Source organism: Rhodamnia argentea, chromosome 9 (assembly GCF_020921035.1).
Source record: "Rhodamnia argentea isolate NSW1041297 chromosome 9, ASM2092103v1, whole genome shotgun sequence".
Classification (NCBI taxonomy): domain Eukaryota; kingdom Viridiplantae; phylum Streptophyta; class Magnoliopsida; order Myrtales; family Myrtaceae; genus Rhodamnia; species Rhodamnia argentea.
The window spans coordinates 7,046,969-7,067,162 of record NC_063158.1 but is presented as its reverse complement, the minus strand read 5'-3'; the positions used below and the strand labels follow the sequence as shown (position 1 = coordinate 7,067,162).

The 20,194-nt window shown below is 43.1% G+C and overlaps 4 protein-coding genes across 5 annotated transcripts; all 4 read left to right on the top strand.

Annotated features, from left to right (window-relative positions):
• Positions 1–1,205: 1,205 nt before the first annotated feature.
• On the top strand, positions 1,206–2,297 carry LOC115744467 (probable carboxylesterase 8). Its single transcript, XM_030679673.2, has one exon. The coding sequence runs from the start codon at positions 1,320–1,322 to the stop codon at positions 2,286–2,288; it is 969 nt and encodes a 322-aa protein (XP_030535533.1). The 5' UTR covers positions 1,206–1,319; the 3' UTR covers positions 2,289–2,297.
• A 2,822-nt stretch (positions 2,298–5,119) lies between these two features.
• LOC115744328 (disease resistance protein RPM1-like) lies at positions 5,120–10,003 on the top strand. Its single transcript, XM_030679428.2, has one exon. The coding sequence runs from the start codon at positions 5,358–5,360 to the stop codon at positions 8,172–8,174; it is 2,817 nt and encodes a 938-aa protein (XP_030535288.2). The 5' UTR covers positions 5,120–5,357; the 3' UTR covers positions 8,175–10,003.
• Positions 10,004–11,138: 1,135 nt separating this feature from the next.
• LOC115744327 (UTP:RNA uridylyltransferase 1) lies at positions 11,139–17,264 on the top strand. Its single transcript, XM_030679427.2, has 6 exons — positions 11,139–12,400; positions 14,068–14,436; positions 15,267–15,490; positions 15,723–15,786; positions 16,502–16,698; positions 16,772–17,264. The coding sequence occupies exons 1-6, from the start codon at positions 11,210–11,212 to the stop codon at positions 16,980–16,982; spliced, it is 2,256 nt and encodes a 751-aa protein (XP_030535287.1). The 5' UTR covers positions 11,139–11,209; the 3' UTR covers positions 16,983–17,264.
• A 722-nt stretch (positions 17,265–17,986) lies between these two features.
• Positions 17,987–20,091, top strand: LOC115744329 (glyoxylate/hydroxypyruvate reductase HPR3). 2 transcript variants are annotated; one of them, XM_030679429.2, is made up of 2 exons: positions 17,987–18,511; positions 19,389–20,091. In XM_030679429.2, the coding sequence occupies exons 1-2, from the start codon at positions 18,065–18,067 to the stop codon at positions 19,914–19,916; spliced, it is 975 nt and encodes a 324-aa protein (XP_030535289.1). In that variant the 5' UTR covers positions 17,987–18,064; the 3' UTR covers positions 19,917–20,091. The 2 variants fall into 2 exon arrangements, with proteins under 2 accessions (XP_030535289.1, XP_048140991.1); XM_048285034.1 differs by having other exon boundaries at positions 19,386–20,091.
• The last annotated feature ends 103 nt before the right edge of the window (positions 20,092–20,194 follow it).

The window sequence follows — 20,194 nt, the reverse complement described above, 5'->3', positions numbered from 1 at the left end:
GTGAAAATATTGTTCACGTTAGCGTCGACCATGTCATATAAGACGGCCGGTGCTGACTAAACCGCCACATGAGTGGCTTCCGGCCAAAATTATCAAATTATTAAAAGATTCAAGACTAAATTGGCAAATAATCAAAATGTTTAGTAATTAATTGGCATAATTAAAAAATGTATGGCTAAATTGACAAGTTATTGAAAGGTTTAGGAGTAAATTAGCGTAATTAAAATGTTTTATGACTGGATTGACCGTTGTACGGTGTATTTAGGAAAACACCAAGTGAACGCTCATCCCTGTGCTAATCATACTACAATGAAGTGATTTCGAATTTCATGAAAGGAAAAGTTATACAACACAAGAAGTCGATAACGTCGGCAGTCGCGTTCATGCATTCGGTGCACAATCTATAGGAGATGGTCGGGCTTTCGACTTTCCATATCCTATCGCATTGAGCCGCGCCATCAAAGTCATTATCACGCATGTCCCTTATTTAGGTAAAGGTACCTCTCACTCGGTTAAAGCATCTTATTCTTTCTGGCTTCCCTCAATGGATGTTGCCGTGGTAGTACATAGTTTCTCAAGAACCCTAACCCCGTTCTTCATTTCCGATTTTGATTTTTTTGAGCTGCTCCGACTCCTTTTTCTTCTATTTTGCACTTTTTTTTTCCCTGCTTCTTCTTCTTCTTCCTGTTTCTGCCGATTGCTTTGCAAACCATCATAATTAATGCGGTCGGTGAAACGTCATCAGATCATATCATGGTCTGGTCTACTCTTCTCCTACAACGCATGAGCGTGGCCTTGTGGATGCCCCTGCCGTTCGACATAAACATACAACGCCCGTGATTGAAGTCATGAGCATGGCCCCATCCTACTTCGTGCTAGTGGCCAAATAAATAATAAATATAGGGGGGCCCTTTGCCGGATTATAACCGTTGTTGACTTTTAACTTCATATAACTCGTTATTAATGATGTCATTATGACTAGGTTACATATAATTAATATTACGGGTTACCTAACCTAATGGGCCATTGGAATAGTATAGCCCCAATATCGTTATATTTAAATTTATCAGTGCTGGAAATTGGTCTCTTTTATTTAGTTGGTCCCGCTCCAGATGTCCAATCTCCATCACCCCACCATAAAGAAAAAAAAATCAATTTCAAGTCATTAGAACCGCAACCGCGCGAGAAAAAGTAGTTCCTCGCTCCACCTACCCTCACTCAATTCTTCTTCTTCTTCTTCATCCTCGCAGGGTCTTCGTCTTCCACCCATCGCCGTTCTCTGATCTTGGAGAGCCTCTTTGCTCATCATCAACATCCCCATGGACCCTTACGAGTTCCTCAAGCTCTCCCCCAACCCCGACGGCTCCGTCACCCGCCTCTCCTGGCCCCCGTCCGCTCCCGCCACCGCCGACCCCGACTCCCCCGACCCGGCCCTATCCAAGGACGTCACCCTCCCCCTCGACCCCAACCACTCCACATTCGTCCGCATCTTCCTCCCCCGTGCCGCCCCCGCCCGCCTCCCCGTCATCCTCTACTTCCACGGCGGCGGGTTCGTCCTCTTCAGCGCCACCTCCCGCATGTTCCACGACTCCTGCTGCCGCACCGCGTCTCTCGTCGGGGCCGTCGTCGTCTCCGTCGAGTACCGCCTCGCCCCCGAGCACCGCCTCCCCGCCGCCTACGACGACGCCATGGCGGCCCTCGCGTGGCTCCGGTCGCAGGCGCTCGACCCCGCAGGCGGCGGCGAGCCGTGGCTGAGGGAGCACGCGGACTTCGAGCGCTGCTACCTGATGGGCAGCAGCGCGGGGGCGAACATCGTCTACCACGCGGCCCTGCGATCGCTGGACGTTGATCTGGCCCCGGTCAAGATCCGAGGGCTGATACTGAACCAACCCTACTTCGGTGGGATCCAGAGGACCGAGTCCGAGCTGCGGTCCGACAACGACCGGATACTGCCCCTGCCCGCGAACGACCTCATGTGGTCCCTGGCGCTGCCCGAGGGCGCCGACCGGTCCCATGAGTACTGCGACCCGACGGCCGGCGGTGCGGCGGGCCAGGCGAAAGCCGGGCGGCTGCCGAGGTGCCTGGTGAGGGGGCACGGGGGGGACCCGCTGGTGGACCGGCAGAAGGGGTTCGCGAAGATGCTGGAGGCACGGGGGGCGCACGTGACGACGGGGTTCGCCGAGGGCGGGTGGCACGGGGTGGAGCTGGTCGACCCGGCCAAGGCCCAGGTTCTGGTGGAGACGATAAGGGATTTCGTGAACGGCGACTCAGTTAAATCCACAATGTGAATCTTCAAATATGCCATATTCAAGAGTTGAGATGCAATCTGTTGTAATAAGATAACGACGCTTTTAGTGGGTTTTTATCTATACTTTGCCTGGACTTTTCCCAATTAGGCAGAATATAAGTATTAATTACGATTTGTTCACTTAATCAAATATGCCACAAAGATCAATAGGTTAGAGCTAACTATATGGCATGATAGACGAAATTCTCTCTTTTTTTCTTTTCGTTTCCTAGAACACAGACATGGATATAAAAGGTTGATCCGACGCAAAATTCGCGAAAAATATTTTTCAATTCATTTTTAGGTTTTCGCCGCATACATGAAAATATTATAATTATTATTTTTTTTAAAAGAAAGAGAAAGAGGAAAATCCCCTTAGCTTGAAGCAAAATGGGGAAAGTGTACTCCTGTTTGTCAAAGTATTTTTATGATTCGAGGGAAAAAATGGGGCTCAAAACGGTGTAGCACGGCCCTTCAAATGGCTTGACTTTGCGTAAGGCCAAGCCCACGCTGCACAGGGGCAGCCCTTCAAATGTGATTGCCACGTGGCGATTGCATGGGTCCAGTTTGGAAATGCCGAACCAAACTCGCCCATATTCTTGTGGATTCTATCTATCTATCAGCCTAAACTATTGGATTGAACATTTCACCACTTGATTTGGTGGGGTCCACAAGATCGTGTCCGAGCCGCGATTGGCCGATGACCGGATGCTACCTCTACCGGAAAATGACCTTATGTGTGCCCTAGGGCTGCCCGATGGTGCCGACCGGGCACACGAGTAACGCGATCCGATGGCCAACGGTGCGATGGGGCACGAGAAAGTCGGGCGTGCATGAGAGTGGTTTTTCGATGCTCCGCGAGCAGTGCTCTAGATGTATCCAAATCTTTCAAGTCTCGTTACATCTCGAGTCCCCACATTCGATAATTGAGATGTATTGCCGATCATGTCGTATTCTTATGGGCTAAATTAAGTTTTCAATTTTAAAATTTGTTCACTGTCATTGTATACACGCACATTTTAATTCATGCTCATCATCATAGTTTACGTACACGGTCTTACAAGTTACACATGCTTGATTTCAGTCACATTTTACTATGAAAAGAAAGGAAAAAAAGAAAAAATTTACCCAATTCGATAACTGCCAGTAGAGATCTTTTAAAATATATAATAATGGAGCTTATAAAAAAGAATCAACTGGATGACAGATAGAGCTCTAGAGAGTTAGAGTAGTCTCTCGCATAATTCAAATTTATTGAAAGGGATCACATCGAATAAATTAAAAGTTTAGGGATCACATTGTACATTATGCTAAAGTTTATGGATCATTTGTGTCATTATCCGTATTTTTCGCTTTTCTTGCATTGATGTAATGCTAAACATTATTTTTAAAATATTTTATTCTTGAACTTTTACCAAACCATGTCGAACCTATTGTACGGATGCCGTTTCAAGATGTATATTTTTCAATTTTGCCAATGTAGTCTTAAATCATTTCGCAAAATTTCAATTTAGTTATTTTGCCCCGTTGTTGCCGGAAACGGCCGACGCGGCTGTCCGCGTAGGACGTAATGTCAAGTAAAGTTATACGTGTGGCATGCAGGCGATGGTCGAATGTAAGGCCACGCCAGCAATATCCGGCGGCTATTGGAGGAAAGGACTGCATTGGAATTTCATGCAAAGATCTAGGATCACACCGGCAAAGTTGTTGGAAAATTTAAGTGTGAATCGTCGTCCGTACAGCATGTTTGGCACTGATTTAGTAATTATCCTAAAATTATGAACTATGCTGACGGGTGAAGGCTACAGAGCATTAACCAAACTGAATCCGTAGCTATGAATCATAACTCGTGCACGCAAATAGATCATCCTCTTTCTTTTATACCCCGATCAAGAACTCTGATCGTCGAGTCGCTCCTGATCTCCGTCGCCTTCAAAACCCGAGGCTCGAGCGGAAACTGGTAAACCTGTCCCGTCTTTCTTACTCAAGGCTGCACTTGAGTTCTCTATCAGCCCGAGAACTTAGTCAGGTGAACGTACATCGATGCCCGAAAGCAAAGCTGATGGCGTTCAATGTTCTGTTATGTGCGCTCTGGTCCTGTCTAACAAGAATGTAAGAACACCATGAAGTTGCATGGAAAGAGTTGCAGAAGGAAGCAGGTAGGTTCCGTGATCGTGCGTGGTTAACTTCAAACCTCTTCGTTAATAAGGAAAATCAGCTTCGACTTAGTCTCGTCCTTAAGTTTCTTTGGAAGCACAACTCACCTGTGAACATGAGAACGTGAACTCACTCGGATAAGATGCATGCTGCGATAATTGGGAATGAGTCGCTTCCACATCAAGCAAAGGTGCCTACTTTGTGCATTGATCTTCCTAGAAAAGTGCCAGAATGCGACATCATGTTAAAATGAGCTACTCAGATAAGACAGGATGCTGAAATAATCAGAAATGTGTCGCTTCCACATAGTCGAAAGGTGCCTATCTTGTGAAATGATCTTCTCGGAGAAGTGCCGGAATGCGACGTGCTGATAAAATGAACTCGCTCTAAATAAGACTGGATGCTAAAATAATCGGAAATGAGTCATTTGATCAATGAAAGGCGTGCCTATTTTGTAATGATCTTCTTAGAAAAGCACCGGTATGCGACATGTTGCTTCTGATCTTGTATAATCACACTTCTAATGCATTCCGGTTACTCCTACAAGCATGCTGCCCCCTTGACCAACTCTTCTAAATCATGTCTGTTTTTTTTTTCTTTCTGCCCCTTTTCGATATCTGAGTAAGAGGCCATGAGTAAGAAATTAATTCAAAGTGATGTTATATAAATTTACATATTCAAGGGTTGTATCCTTTTCATGACCTGTTCAAGAACATGCCCATCTAGACAAGAAAGCTAGTCTAATTGTTAATAGATTGAAATATACTGTATCCCAAGAAACCGACTGAATAAACCAAGAATATCCGGTATTTGGCAGTAAAACATCAGTATACAATCCAGATATTTTGTGGGATTAAAGTGCAAATGATCGTCCCAATGTAATAACCACAATTTGAGGCTGTCAACCTCGAGCATGGCAGTTGTTTCACTAACCTATTTTGCTACGAAGGCCATGAACTTCGTCGAGAATGAGGTGCTGAAGGTAAGAGATGGTTGGCAAGAAGTGGATGCCGTGAAGGAAGATTTTGACCGCATTAAGGCCATCCTGCGTGATGCAGATTCACTAGAAGAGGGTAGCCAATTCATGAAAGAATCGGTCAGGAAACTAAGAAATCTTGCTGATGACATCGAAGATGCTCTTGATGAGTATAAGCTGCTGAAGGTGCAACATCAAGGCCATGGACTCCTTGAATTTCTACAGAAGTCACATAGCTATGTGAAGAACTGGAAAGCTTGCAGAAGGATCATGCTTTGGATGAGAGACTTAAGTTCCAAAGTCAAAAGTATCTGTGAAGAACATCAAAAGGTGTGTTACCAGTTCAAACAAGATGCAGAACAAGGTTTGAGCTGCACCTCTACATCCAGCACATGGCACCACTTGCGTGGAGATGCACTTCTCCTGGAAAAGGATGATCTAGTGGGTATTGACGAGCCCCAAGAGCAACTGGTGAAGCGGTTGGTGAAGGGTCCTCCTGAGAAAGAAATAATTCCAGTTGTGGGGATGGGTGGTTCGGGAAAGACTACCCTCATAAAGCAAGTCTTCGATGATCCAGCGGTGAAGAAACACTTCACAATCTGCGCTTGGATCACTCTTTCTCCGTCTTCGAGGACAGCAGAAGTCCTCAGGGACATGCTTCAGCGAATCGCTAGCAGCATCATGGAATCTGTCCCCAGTGGAACAGACACTTTAAGTACTGAATTACTGAAAATGATGGTCAAGAGCATGCTGCAAAGAAGAAGATCGAGGTACTTGATCATTCTTGATGATGTATGGCGTATTGAGGAATGGGATGCTGTCAAACATGCATTTCCCAACAACAAAAACGGTAGTCGAATAATGATGACAACCAGGGATGTCAAGATAGCGTCATCTTCATGCAAGGAATTTGCTGGAGAGGTCTACTACATGAAGCCTTTGCGTGCTGAGCAATCGTGGAAGCTTTTCTGCATGAAGACATTTAAGAGTGACTCATGTCCTTCGAATTTGAAGGAGATATGTGAACACATCTTACGGAAGTGTGAGGGGCTACCCTTGGCAATCGTTGCCATTAGCGGCATTTTGGCCACAAAGGACAGCGACAAGATAGATGAATGGCAACTCGTACATCGAAGTATTCGTTCTGAAATTGATGGCAATGGTAGGCTGAAGAACTTGAAGAAGGTACTTTCTCTTAGTTTCAACGCCTTGCCTTACCACCTAAAACCTTGTTTCTTGCACTTGAGTGTATTCCCAAGGGATCAACAGATTGAGCATATGCGGTTGATCCGATTATGGGTGGCGGACGGACTTGTCAAAACAAAAGAGGGTAAGACTCCGGAAGAAGTTGCAGAGGAGTACCTTAAGGATCTCCTAAACAGGAGCCTCATTCAAGCGGCTGAGCTAACTAGTGATGGAAGGGTCAAGATGTACCGAGTTCATGACCTCTTGTGGGAAATTAGCAGAACGAATTCTGAAGATCGAAACTTTGCAGCTGTAGTTGACGAACAACATGCAGTGTGGACAGATAGAGTTCGTCGCCTATCAGTTCACAAAGTACTTCAATCTGCACAGCCAAACGAGCCGCTATGGAAACTTCGCTCTCTGTTCATGTCTGGGGTAAGAAAGTCATCCATAAATAGAGTGCTCTCTTCTGGTCTCAAACTGCTCAGAGTTCTAGACTTCCAAGATGCCCCTTTGAAAAGGTTTCCAACACAAGTGATTGACTTGCATCTTCTCCGTTATCTAAATCTTAGGTGCACCAAACTCCAAACACTTCCGAGTTCGATAGGAATGCTTCAGCACTTGGAGACCCTGGATCTCAAACACACGTTTATTACTGTATTGCTGGTGGAAATCACAAAGCTCCACCAGCTTCGCCATTTGCTTGTATATCGTTACGAAAATATTGCTTATTCGCACAGTAAGTATGGCTTTAAGCCCCTTGGAGAAATTGGGGCTCTGCAATGTTTACAAAAGCTATGCTACATAGAAGTGGATGATCAAAAAAGCCGCATCCTGATGAGAGAGATCGGGAAGTTGATTCAACTGAGAAGGTTGGGCATCCTGAAGCTAAAGAAAGAAGATGGAAGGACACTGTGCCTATCAATTGCCAAGTTGACCAATCTCCGTTCAATATCAATTTCTTCTCTTGAAAATGGTGAAATTGATCTGCAAAACCTTTTTTCTCCTCCACAGCTTCTTCAAAGAGTGTTCTTAACTGGAAAATTGCAGACATTGCCACATTGGATTGCCAAGCTCCATAATCTTGCCAAACTTAAACTGAAATGGAGCCATCTCGAGGAAGATCCGATGTCAATCCTCCAAAGTTTGCCCAGTCTTATACACCTCGAGTTACTTCAAGCCTATGATTGGCAAAGACTATGCTTCGAGGCTAAAGGGTTTAAGAAGCTCAAGGTATTAGGTCTCGATTGTTTTGAGGGGCTTACATTTATACAAGTAGAGGAAGGAGCAATGCCTTGCCTTGAAAAGTGGAGCATCCAGCGATGCAAATGTCTGAAAAATGTCCCGTCAGGAATCGAGCATCTCAGCAAGCTCAAAGTGCTGGAGCTTTTCGACATGCCTGATGAACTAATCGAGAAACTTAAGCCACAAGAACAAGATGAAGAATGGGGGAAAGTTGCACATATTCCAGAGCTTAGTTATGGATACTGGAGAAATGGTGGTTGGGACGTGAAATCAGTTGAGACGGCAGCCAAGAAGAGAAGCAATCTTCCTCCTTGTTGGAAGTAATGCCTAGAAGTGTTTCAAACCAGGGCTGTTTTTATAGATCTATCTGCTTACAACAACTTTCATGGAATCATCCTAGTTGTGCATAAGGTAGTTGTCCATGTAGCATTACCCTGTAGCTTTGTTTGGTTAAAAAGAAGTGACTTCTGTTTACTTGGATCTTGTTTATGTCATGATAGAGTAAAAGTCATCTGATTAGTAAATATCAAAAACTTCTGTAAGAGTTTGGTGTAGTTGCTGATGTTTTAAAAATCTTCTTACCTTTTGCTAATTTTGAAACCAGATCATCATCATGGTGTGAGCTTGGTAAATTGACATTTTAATGACTTTCTCTTGCATAGGTTGGGTCAACATAGAGAGAGCGTCTCAGCAGATATTCTGTTTATTTTGGGTCTCGTTTATGTCACTTTAAATAAATAAAAAAAGAAACTCCATCCTGAACATCTGAATAAATTCTGAATGCTCAACAATATTCAAACGAAAACTGACGAGCAAACATTGATAATTGACGAAAACTTCCAAGTGTACTGACAAATGAAGTTCACAGAGTTGGAACCACTCCAGCAATTCGCTCACAAATGATTCTGCATCTACTGCTAAATCATTCAATGGCATGGCACTTCGGATCTAACTTAGCATAAGGAGGTGCCAAGCTACAGCAAACTCTTTGCTCCTTCTATTGCTGACAGGAAAACATACGATAGCGCATTGTTTTCCGGTAATCAGACGGAAGCTTATTCTAAGGAGTTGATGTCATGTGCTATCCCAAAGTCTTCTTCGTATGCTCTCGTTGAGTCTATATCTAACCTGAATTTTCATACTCCCAAACGGCTGACTGAAATGGAAACTCCTGTTCCCTCCATCATACCTTGTAAGCACTTTTTTGAAACTACTGTCATAAGAAAATTTACAGTTTTAACCTAGTATCCATGTGTCATTTCAAGCATAAACGCCATAGGAAAAATCAATAGTGAGTCAAAGAACATTTTACGCCAGTAAAGAGAGCAACTTTTGCTATGCACAACTGGCACAAGTGCTACTGCTATTTTGGTTTTGTTTTGTTTACTTTATCTGAGAGGAGGCTAGAGCGAGCAACAATTGTTGGGTTCTGAGCTCTGTCATCAGGGAATAATCTTCAAGCTGCATTCGACCACCAACATCAGAAAAGAAAATTCCTAACACATTGGAGCTAAGACTCAGCAAAAACAGCCATGATCTAGACATGTGAAACCATTCAACTACCTTAGTTGGGCTTGTAGCGCCACGATGAGCAGCAACTTTCAAGGAACTAACAGCTACTGCAATTCCAGAGGACAACTGTGCTGCCACCTTCACTGCTTGAAGCTCTTTGAAAATTGCTGCCAAGAGAATTCACTTCAATCTCCAAAAAAAAGGGTATCCAAAGTCAGAAACAATCATCATGAAAAGGACAAAAAACGATAAATGAGGGGTTGGGTGAAAAGGGTACGAGAGACATGGAAGACAATCATGCTCCATGTTTTGTTTCTGTCACCACACCAGCACAGCACTGTGATCTTTTCAAGCTTGAAGAAAATATAAGAGTACAAAGAACAACAGACATGCCTCGTCCTTTCCGAGGTAGCGGAATCTCCAGTTACACCGCACTCTAGTTCAGGCTAGGATGCCTGCTCCTTTCCTTTTCGTGGCAAACTTCAGACAGACATGCTGCTCTTCGTCTCACTCCTCCTTAAGTTGGAATGCGTTCCTAATTTCGTGGTTCAAAATGGTATCTTTCAAGGAAATTGGAGGGATGAAAACCTCTTCCTTTCCTTGAAGGACTTGGCCATTTTCCATTAGGAAAACAGGCGTGATATCTAATTATTTTAAAATTCAATTCTTTTTTTAAAATAGAAAAAATTGTCCAAATTAACGAAGGCCATCGAACATAGGATGATCGGGGTCAAGTTAGCAATTTTCGACCAAAAGACAACGCAGAAAATCAAATTAGATTTTCCTTACTAAACGACGGAAAATATATTTCAATTTATTTTCATGTCTCAACCAAACATCAGAAAAAAAATAATCATTTTTCTTAGAAATTGACTTCCTAGGAAACATTTTTCAGAAACGGCTAATTTTTCGCGATACAAACGGAGCCTCCATCTTGGGCCCTTTTTTTCCGATCGTTTCGAGAACGTTTGTGGTGCTCCGGCTAAAAGATCTTTGCAGCTGTCAAAATGACCAAAATCGTACTTGATAAATCGTAATGGCCCCCCTAAATACACGATGTGATTTTTTCTAATTTCTTTCTTCTAGAAAGTCGCGCATACGATAATCGACTGTAGAGATGAAAAAGAAGGGTGTTATTCTTGAGTGAGCAAATAAAGACTGTTACTTTACTTATTATACTACTCCAAAAGTGAAGTATAATAATACGCACACACACTAGCATATAAACCAAGCTTTTCCTCAAATTATCACGCTACGCAAAGAACAGTTAAAAAAAAAAAAATTTATTGAGCTTGTCCCGTTTTTCCAGATCCGATCATCGCGATCGTTTTCTCTGGGATCCGATCGTCACGAGATTGACGGCCGTAACGATCACTCGGAATTCATTATTTCTCTGTCTAATGAGCAGATTTTCAAGAATCCAAATCCTAGTCGTACAGTGTCCTTGAACTAAGAGTACGTCACCGATAAGTCGGTTCAAAGATATCGTGTCGACGGCGCAGGAGCCGAAACTCCAATGATTCATTCCAGATTTAAGATGCTACTATACAACCCCGCCCGACGGTAGTCCTCCGAAAATTCCTATTCGCTGTTATGACTAGAGCAGTCAAACGGCTGCAATGCACTGCACTGCACTACACTAGCAATATCTTCTTCTTTAAGCAATCTTTCAAATTCTTTTTTTTTTCTAACCCAAAAATAAGAAAAATAAGAGCAAAAAGACAAAGAAAAATATCTCCACTTCCGTCTTTATTTCTTCTGTTTTTTTTTTTTTTTCACAACACCCCGGTTGCGCATCCCCACTTCAGCGCAGGACGAGTACGAACACACTGAAAACCTCCACCACCATGGGCGGCGGCGGACGCGACGAGCCTCCCCCGGGAAACTCGGCGAACGGGGGCGAGTTCCTCCTGTCCCTCCTGCGACGGCCTCACCATCCTCAGCCTCAGCCGCCACCGCGGCAGCCGCAGCCGCAGCTGCATCCGCAGCCTCTGACCCTCGACCCGGCCGTCGCTGCCGTGGGCCCCACGATCGCCTTCCCCGGACCGCCCAACGGCCACGATTTCTCCCCGCCGTGGCCCCACCACGCCGCATCCCCTCCTCCTCTCTACCCGCACAGCTTGTTCGGGGTCGCTCCCGGAGTGAACCAATTACCCGCGAATCATCATAATCAGGGACTGCCTATCGATGATTTCAGGAGGTTGGGGCTTGGAGGGTTTGACGAGAGAGGGATTGCGCCTCACAGTCTCGCTCAACAGTTGAAGCAACTGCAGCAGCAGCAGCTGCAGCGCCAGCAGCAAGAGCAAAGTCTGCGGTTTGGCTCTTTTCCTCCTAGAATTGTACCTTCCGAGGTTGTTTCGGTTGAGAATTCAGTTTTTGATTCTGCAAGAGAGCCTAACATAGGTTCCGGTAGCAGAAGCAGTGATAGGTTTGAGAAAAATCGGCAATTTGATCCCCGAGGGAATTCGAGCGCTCATGTCAATGCTTCTCGGCGTGGGAATAATGAGCTTGGTGAGCAGGAGAGGCGAGCAGTTGGACGGGGAAAGCAGAACCATGCAGGGAATGATCGGCATATGCCACCAGGGTTTCCAGCGAACCCGAGTGGAAGAGGGAATTCGGGTTTTGGTAATAGGAGAACGGATTTTGAGCGTAATGTGGATGGGGAAAAGAACAATCGGAGCGAGTGGAATCATAGGAGCGTGAGTTCAAATGACGGGCATGTGATAGTGAGGAGATTTCAGTTTGATGATCATAGAATGCCCAGCAGAAACTCAGGGGGGATGCAGCTGAGCGAGCAGCTTGATCGCCCTGGTCCACCAACTGGGAGTAACCTCCATTCAGTTTCTGCCTCGGACATAGAGGAGTCTATTGCTCTGCACCATGGAGTTGTTGAGAAAGACGGTAAAGGAGAAGGGGAGGGAGAGGGGGCCGGGATGAAGAGAGCTGGTAAAGTAGGTGCTAATGAACTTGATAATTTGCTTGCGGACGAACTTGATGAGAAAAATGAGAAAAGGCAGCACCAGAGTCATCGAGAAAAGGTGACTCTCTTTGTGCTTCTCATTTCATATGTTTGAGTGTGTTTTCGGTGGCGCAAGTTTTAGTGGATGGGGAGGGTTTTCTAAGTTGAATGTGGTGCAGATCAATCTTGTGCTTAAACTGAAATCGAAGCATTTATTTTTTTTATCTCTGTAAATAAGTTAACTTCTGTGAAGAGCTTTTGTGATTCTTTCCAACATAATGTGTGCTGAAAATGTATTCAGTCAAAAGCCGTGATTTCAGCAGATGAAGCTTTTATAACCGGATAGTAGGCGGCATGTTTCTTTTCCCACTCACTCGACATATGCTTTAATGGCATAACTTGAATTAATTTTGTCCTTACGGGGCACGATTCAAATTTGTTGCGGGCCTGGCTGTTGTGGGCGATCAGTAGAGTGTGTCATTAGGCCTATTTGGTGCCTCTTCATATATATTCAAATAAGTTGAGTGTTGTTCTGATAGTAATATGGAAAGGGCAGAGCGTGGTGCTAGATGTGGATTATGTTGTCCGAAAATTTACCATGAAAAACTGGCATGATTGTGATAGGATCTAAAAATGACATCATCATGAGTTCTCTGGTGGAACGGTGGTTTAATTACATCCGCGGCTTTACTATTTGAAGAAATTAGATCGGGAGTTTTGATGATAAAACGAGTGGGAAGAGAATGGTGCCGGATGTGGATGAGTATAGGTCACCTTTTGTTTAACGAAGAACGTGCGAAAACTTGGCATGACTGTGATAGGATCTATGATTGATGTTATCATGAGTTCGCCTCAAATATGTTTTGATTGAGAAACTCGCAAATTGAATTATGAAACTTAAACTAAATAATCTTGTGAAAAATGAATATCTAGTAATGCTATTTTTGGGCTCTCACTATCTAGGTGAGAAATCAAGAACATTCTATATCTTTAGTTGATTTTGACCGATATAGTTATGATATTATTATATTTTCCACATATAAGTAAAAATCGACATCTTACATGATTTCGTGCCTGGAAAATCAATTAAGACAGGCCAAGAATTGAATACATGTCAATTGTCTATAGTACGCGATTGGCTTATATGGGTATAAGTCAGTTTTGTGAGACAAGAACCTGTGTTTTTCATAAGTTGGAAATGCATGACAACTGGTAGCTTGATGGAAAATCATATACGTAAGTATATTTATTGTAAAAGTCACGTATTTTATATACAGTGGTTAGTGGAGGAGGTTCTTCTTTTTCCTGACTTTTCTCATTCTTTATTGTACCTTCCTGTTTTGAAGAAGGATTTTTCTAAGTACCTTACATTTTTGTGTAATTCTGTCTTTCCTTCTGATTTAATTTCCTTTATGCGAAATATAGACTGAATTTCATTGGAATCCCAGTTCACCACTTTCCTCCGATTTTTATATATTTGGTCCCTATCAAGGTTTTCTCTCAATTTTTACGTTTCTAAATGCATATTTAATACAATAACACATGCATTTTAAGTCATTGCATTAGCCATTGCAATGGTTTTTTTATACATAGAACTCAAAAGTAAACAATCTAATTAGACGGCAAACTGTAGGCTTCATGAATTGATGGGGTAGCTTTTATTCATCCAAAGTACAGGCTACATACTTCTCTTGAAATATCAGGAAGAATTTTGGGTTCACTTGGATTTGCACATGCTTTTACCAGGATTTCAGGTCAGATTCCAGAGGACAAAGGCTACTTACACAGCGGATGAGGAACTTTAAAAGTTCAATGGAGTGCCGCTGGGACATAGACAGGTTGAATGCTCCCTTTCTTGCAATTTATGAGTCCTTGATACCACCTGAAGAAGAAAAGGCTAAGCAGAAGCAGTTGTTGACATTGTTGGAGAAATTAGTCAACAAAGAGTGGCCAGAAGCTCGGTTATACCTGTATGGATCATGTGCCAACTCTTTTGGGGTTTGCAAGAGCGATATTGATGTGTGCCTTGCTATTCCGGATGCCAACATTGATAAATCGGAGGTTATACTGAAGTTAGCAGACATATTGGAATCAGATAATTTACAAGATGTGCAGGTGATCAAATTGCTTCCTTTTGCTGAAGTGTCCCCATTTTTGTGAAGCTAGGGGATGAATGGAATATCCGCCTTTCTGATATTTTAGTCGCAGGAGAAAATTCTGATTCTTTCACAAGAGTATTTTTAAGCAAAAATGACCTTGAAGTTGTCGTGTTTAGTAATTTATTCGAAAAGATATTTTGAGTGTTGGCTTAGACGAGCATATGAAGTCCCTTAACCAATGTTATTTCATATCCCAACATTGTTTTGCAGTTTCTTTGTGAGCTTGGTATCTCATCTATCCCCCTTCTGCTCATCTTATGTTTCGGTGTGTCTGGACCTAGAGTAATCTTCTTTATGCATGAACGCATATATACTTTCTCTTGCCACTTCATTCTTCTTAAATGTGAGTGGGTGATGCAGTTTTCTTGTGGTGGCCAGCGGATGGGTGATTCAGTTTTCTGTTGTATTTTAGCTGTAGTACTTCTGCATAGAAGTTGTCTGCATGGAAAGTAAAGCTCTCGCCATATGACACTACTTCATTTTGTTAGGCTGGAATGAAACTTCACCCCCACGTTAGGTTTAATTAGCCGGAAGATGACACCTAAACATTAATTCCCTCAGGCATCCTGAATGATTGCTGGCTCTTATTTCTATTTTACCTTATACTTTGTTCTGTGATTCAATGCTAACTGCCTGAGGAGTCCGTAGTTCTACTGCCAGCATGCTTCAGTGTACATAGCACCTAGATAAATTTTATCATTTTAGACATGTTACAGTGATATGTTTTACTTGCTTCAGGTCTACTTGCTGACACATTTTAATTCCTCAACTTGAAATTTCTTACAGGCACTAACACGTGCTAGGGTCCCCATAGTAAAGCTTATGGATCCAGCTACAGGAATATCTTGTGATATATGCATTAACAATGTTCTGGCGGTTGTTAATACAAAGCTCCTGCGAGATTATGCCCGAATAGATGTGAGATTGCAGCAGTTGGCATTTATTGTGAAACATTGGGCAAAATCCAGAGGAGTAAATGAAACTTATCAAGGCACATTATCCAGCTATGCGTGAGTCAGCAGTTTGTGGATTGTTTCAATAGACTGATACGACAATTACGAAAACATCTAGGCTATGACTGTTATTAGACTCAGTCGGCCTTGCCATGTGTTTTGGGGAACAGGGCTTTTTTAGTACAATCCAAGGAGAGACTATGGTTTAGCAACTAGTGAGAACGAGGTTTAGATTTGTATTTCCTCACTAATGTTTTTTTGTTAGCCAATTGACATGTTACTCATGCAGGTATGTGCTGATGTGCATTCACTTCTTACAACAGCGTAGACCTGCTATTCTTCCATGCTTACAGGTACAGACTGTATTTACTTCCACGGTTTGATGAATTTATTTCTCTCCTTGTGTTGTGGTGGATGTTGTTTCTTAAAACTTTCTTGCTTAACTTATGTCCTGTCTCTCTTCATAAGTTTTCCTTTCTAGAATTGTTCTATTGATGCTGTCCCATGTTTCCAAAATCTCGAAATATCTTATTCATTAATGAGGAGTTCGTGGCATATTGAAGTGCTATAAATGGACAAACTTCTTTCTTGTTTCGTGTCACCAATTTTACTGTCAACATTATGTTTATCCCTGTACACAGCTGTTTTTCTTATATGTGAATGGCACATCGACAGTAAATGAGATGGAGTGGTGAAATAGCTGAAATGGCACACTGATTTTTATTCAATTCCAAAGTAGGGTTGATGACATGTTGCTAGGCAACAGTTTTCTTTACGACGGGAATACAGTATTCCTTGACCACTCGTTCGTCTTCCTGTTCTCTTCAATAATCTGTTTGTTCAATCATTATTTCTCGAGTCATTATACCTTCTTTGCAATGTTTTGGTATCCAAACTTTTGAGGTAATGCCTCTTAGATTGAAAGTTGATTGTTTTAGTTTGGGAGATAGTATTGGATTACATAGTTTTTTCAGCTTATTCTCCCTGTGTGTATGAAGATACAATTCCATTGTTAATCCTCTTAGATGTGCGCTTGGTTTTCTTCATGTCGTGTTTTTGCTAGTGCAGGAGATGGAGGCAACGTATGCCGTCACTGTTGATAATATAGAATGTGCTTACTTTGATCGAGTGGAGAAGCTCTGTGACTTTGGATCACATAACAGGGAAACCATTGCACAGTTGGTGTGGGCATTTTTTCACTATTGGGCATATCGTCATGATTATACAAATACCGTCATATCCGTTCGCGCCGGAAGCTTGCTCAGGTGAGATTTAGATACACGGGTTATGATGAATCTGGTCAAAGTTAGCGGACTATCATATGCCTAATTTGTGCAGCAAGCGGACTAAGGACTGGACAAGGAGAATTGGGAATGATCGGCATCTGATCTGCATAGAAGATCCGTTCGACGTCTCGCATGACCTGGGAAGAGTGGTGGACAAGTTCAGCATTAAAGTACTGAGGGAGGAGTTTGAACGTGCTGCCGAGATCATGCAGTATGATCTGAATCCCTGCGTGACGCTGTTTGAACCATATGTCGCCTCATAAGTGTGATGCTTAATTTAAGCCAGGTTGATATGTAAATCTCATGCATCTTATCTAACCTGTAAAGCCCTCTCTTTAGATTTTGATTGGGACCTTGCCTTTGTTCATAGTCTGTATTGAAAGTTGTGATTGCCTTTTTAGTTTTGCTTGTGGACTTCTATATGAAGGTTTTATGGGTTGTGTCAATTGTAATATTCAAAAAGACTATCTGCATAAAGGCCCTTCAAGAATGATCTTTATCATCATCTTATATGATTTTCTATGGTAAATAGAAATTATTTTTCTCTGAGTTTTCTCCATGTTGTCACGAGAGTATGCCCCTATTAAAGAAATATCTCTGAGAAAAAAAAAAGTAAGTGTCTATGTGCATTTTTATATGATTTTTCGAGAGCTGCAGCCCTCCCTCGGACCTAAGCCAGGGTCTCGACCCTCTATCGGCGGGGTCGCTAGCCCTCGTCGAGGTGCCGGTGACCCCAATGGCAACTGCTACTGCCCCCTATGATGGTGGGTTGTCATCCACAGGTGAGAGAGAGGTTGATGTTTATTTTTTGGTTTTTTTTTTAAAATTTTAGAAAATAAAGAGATAACTAAAGAAATTTTTTTTGTAAAAGAAGTAAAATTTCAAACTCTTATTTGAAGATAATATTTATTTCAGGCTTTTATTCGAAATAATAAGGGCATTTAAGGTTTTTATTTAACATAAGTTTTACTTGAAATCTTTATTTGAAAAAGTAAGAGCATTTTAGATGTTTATTTAAAATTTTTTCTAATTTTTTTTAAAATAGCAACATAAGTGTTTTTTTTTTTTTGTTGAAAAATAGGAACATGATTTTGTTTCGTTTTTTTTTTTTTTGTGTAAGTCTGGGATCTGAGCAAAGACCTTAAATTGTTTCGTTTGAATTTTGAGACAAAATTCAGAGACATTTTTTAAAATGAGAGGAAGAAAAATATTTCCTGTCGTTTTAGAAAAATAGCAACATAGGTTAAAATGGGGACGTTGCTACTATTTGGAAATCATCGCTGTCGTCATCGTTCTCTGAACTTCACCGCCGAACTCACAATCGCTGACCAACACCGTTCAGGCGATGAAGATGCGCCGTCACGACCTCCCTCAGCTCTTGGTCATCAATCCGCCGGGGCTCTTCGACTACGGGGACCCGTTCGCCGCCAAATTCACCGTCCTCAGGGCTTGGGAGTCCCCGCTCCCCCTCCCCCGCTTCCTCTCCGCCCACGCCCAGTCCGCCCCCGCCCTGCTCTGCTCCGCCGCCACCCGGGTCACCGCCGGCCTCCTCGACCTCCTCCCCTCCCTCCGCATCATCGTCACCACCAGCGCCGGCCTCAACCACATCGACGTCCCCGAGTGCCGCCGCCGCGGCATCGCCGTCGCCAACGCCGGCGAGGTCTTCTCCGATGACGTCGCCGACGCGGCCGTCGGGCTGGCGCTCGACGTGCTCCGGAGGGTCTCGGCCGCCGATCGGTTCGTGCGGCGAGGGCTTTGGGCTAAGGATGGGGACTTCGCTCTCGGGTCGAAGGTCGAATTTGTCTTTTTCCGCTGCTTTCATATGTTTGTCCTCTCTTTGTTTTGGTAGGAAATTGGGCGATCAAGAGGACGTAACGGAAGTTTAGGAGAACTATTCGTTCTCGAAAATAACTAGAGAGAGTGTATGAGTAAATATTGGGGAACAAATCAATCGCTGAGGTGATAGACTGAACCGATCACGTTTCAAGATGCCATTTTTGCAGGAGGCAGTGCTTTCGTTGTGTGGTTTTCTGAAATGTAATTCGTATGGTTTAGACTCCAAGTGGGGTTAATTGCCCGAGTTGGTTAACGCTCGATGGCTGAGACATTGTGCGTCGGGACGGATGGTCATAGACTCCGGTCCTGGAAAAGAACATCTCTATGGGGATGGGGTTAACTCTACTCCTGCCCTGGTAATTTGATGGTTTTGGTGAGATGGTGGACTTCCATTAGTGCGGGTACTTAAAGGAGGAGACTTGAACACCAAGGAACAAAAGAAATGTGAAAGAGCAGAGAGTTGCATTCTGGACTAGGAACCCATTTCTTTTCTCCTTTTATTTTTGCTGCTAACTCCGGTCTCGTTTGAGGTTTAATTGTTTTAAGACTTTAGGTACTCGGTTTTGGCTTCGTATTGCGGTTTTGTACAGTGTACTCTGCATCACAGAGAGTGAGGCAGGGTTAGAGAACTGTTGACGGACTAAATTGCTTATGTGTGTTATGCGAATTGTGAATTAGAGCTATTTTTGGATTTAACGTCCCTTGTTACCGTCTTGGGATTGAAAAGTAGATTCTAAAGTGAAGGTTATTATTCATCATATTTGTTGTTTACTCTATCACAGAATCATATATTTCTAGTATTCTTGTTTAACTTTGATATATTGTGGCAGCAGTTGGTAGGCAAGCGAGTCGGTATTGTTGGACTTGGCAGCATCGGGCTACAAGTTGCAAAAAGGCTCGAGGCTTTTGGCTGTCCTGTATCTTACAACTCTAGGACAAAGAAGCCATCTGTTTCATATACCTTTTACGCAAATGTTTATGAACTCGCAGCTAACAGTGACATTCTCATAATCTGCTGTGCCCTAACTGAGCAGACTCGCCATATGATTGGTAAGTCGGTCCTTTTGGCTCTAGGGAAAGACGGAATCATCATCAATGTTGGCCGTGGTGCCATTATCGATGAGAAAGAATTGGTTCAGAGTTTAGTGTGGGGAGAAATCAGAGGTTCTGGTTTAGACGTGTTTGAGAATGAGCCCAATGTTCCTGAAGAATTGCTCTCGCTGGATAATGTCGTCCTATCACCGCATGTAGCCGCCTTCACCGAGGAATCTTTCCAGGATTTAACTGAACTTATGATTGCAAATTTGGAAGCTTTCTTCTCAAATAAACCATTAATTACACCGGTCATGGACAAACAATGAAGGACCTAGTTTGAGGTGTCTTGTTTACCTTCAACTGCGTTCCCGGCGCATTAGAATTTTCATCTCATTCTAGACTACTCGTTCTGGATGTTAACTGTATATTCCCACTGTCCTCTGTAAAATTCGCCCATGTAAGTGCATGATTCGGATGTCTAGTGTGTAGAATTTTCCATTACCTCAAATGTAACGTCCTCCCTCCGAGAGAGTGTTTGTCACAGCTCTGTTCCTCTTCCGCTGGCACAATGTATTTTGCTTTAGGGATGGTAGTCTGTTGCCAC

Coding starts and splice junctions, on each gene's coding strand:
- LOC115744467 (XM_030679673.2), top strand. CDS start 1,320: ATGGACCCTTACGAGTTCCTCAAGCTCTCCCCCAACCCCGACGGCTCC.
- LOC115744328 (XM_030679428.2), top strand. CDS start 5,358: ATGGCAGTTGTTTCACTAACCTATTTTGCTACGAAGGCCATGAACTTC.
- LOC115744327 (XM_030679427.2), top strand. CDS start 11,210: ATGGGCGGCGGCGGACGCGACGAGCCTCCCCCGGGAAACTCGGCGAAC. Junction 14,437..15,266: donor ATAATTTACAAGATGTGCAG/GTGATCAAATTG, acceptor AATTTCTTACAG/GCACTAACACGTGCTAGGGT. Junction 16,699..16,771: donor CGCGCCGGAAGCTTGCTCAG/GTGAGATTTAGA, acceptor TAATTTGTGCAG/CAAGCGGACTAAGGACTGGA.
- LOC115744329 (XM_048285034.1), top strand. CDS start 18,065: ATGAAGATGCGCCGTCACGACCTCCCTCAGCTCTTGGTCATCAATCCG. Junction 18,512..19,385: donor ACTTCGCTCTCGGGTCGAAG/GTCGAATTTGTC, acceptor ATATTGTGGCAG/CAGTTGGTAGGCAAGCGAGT.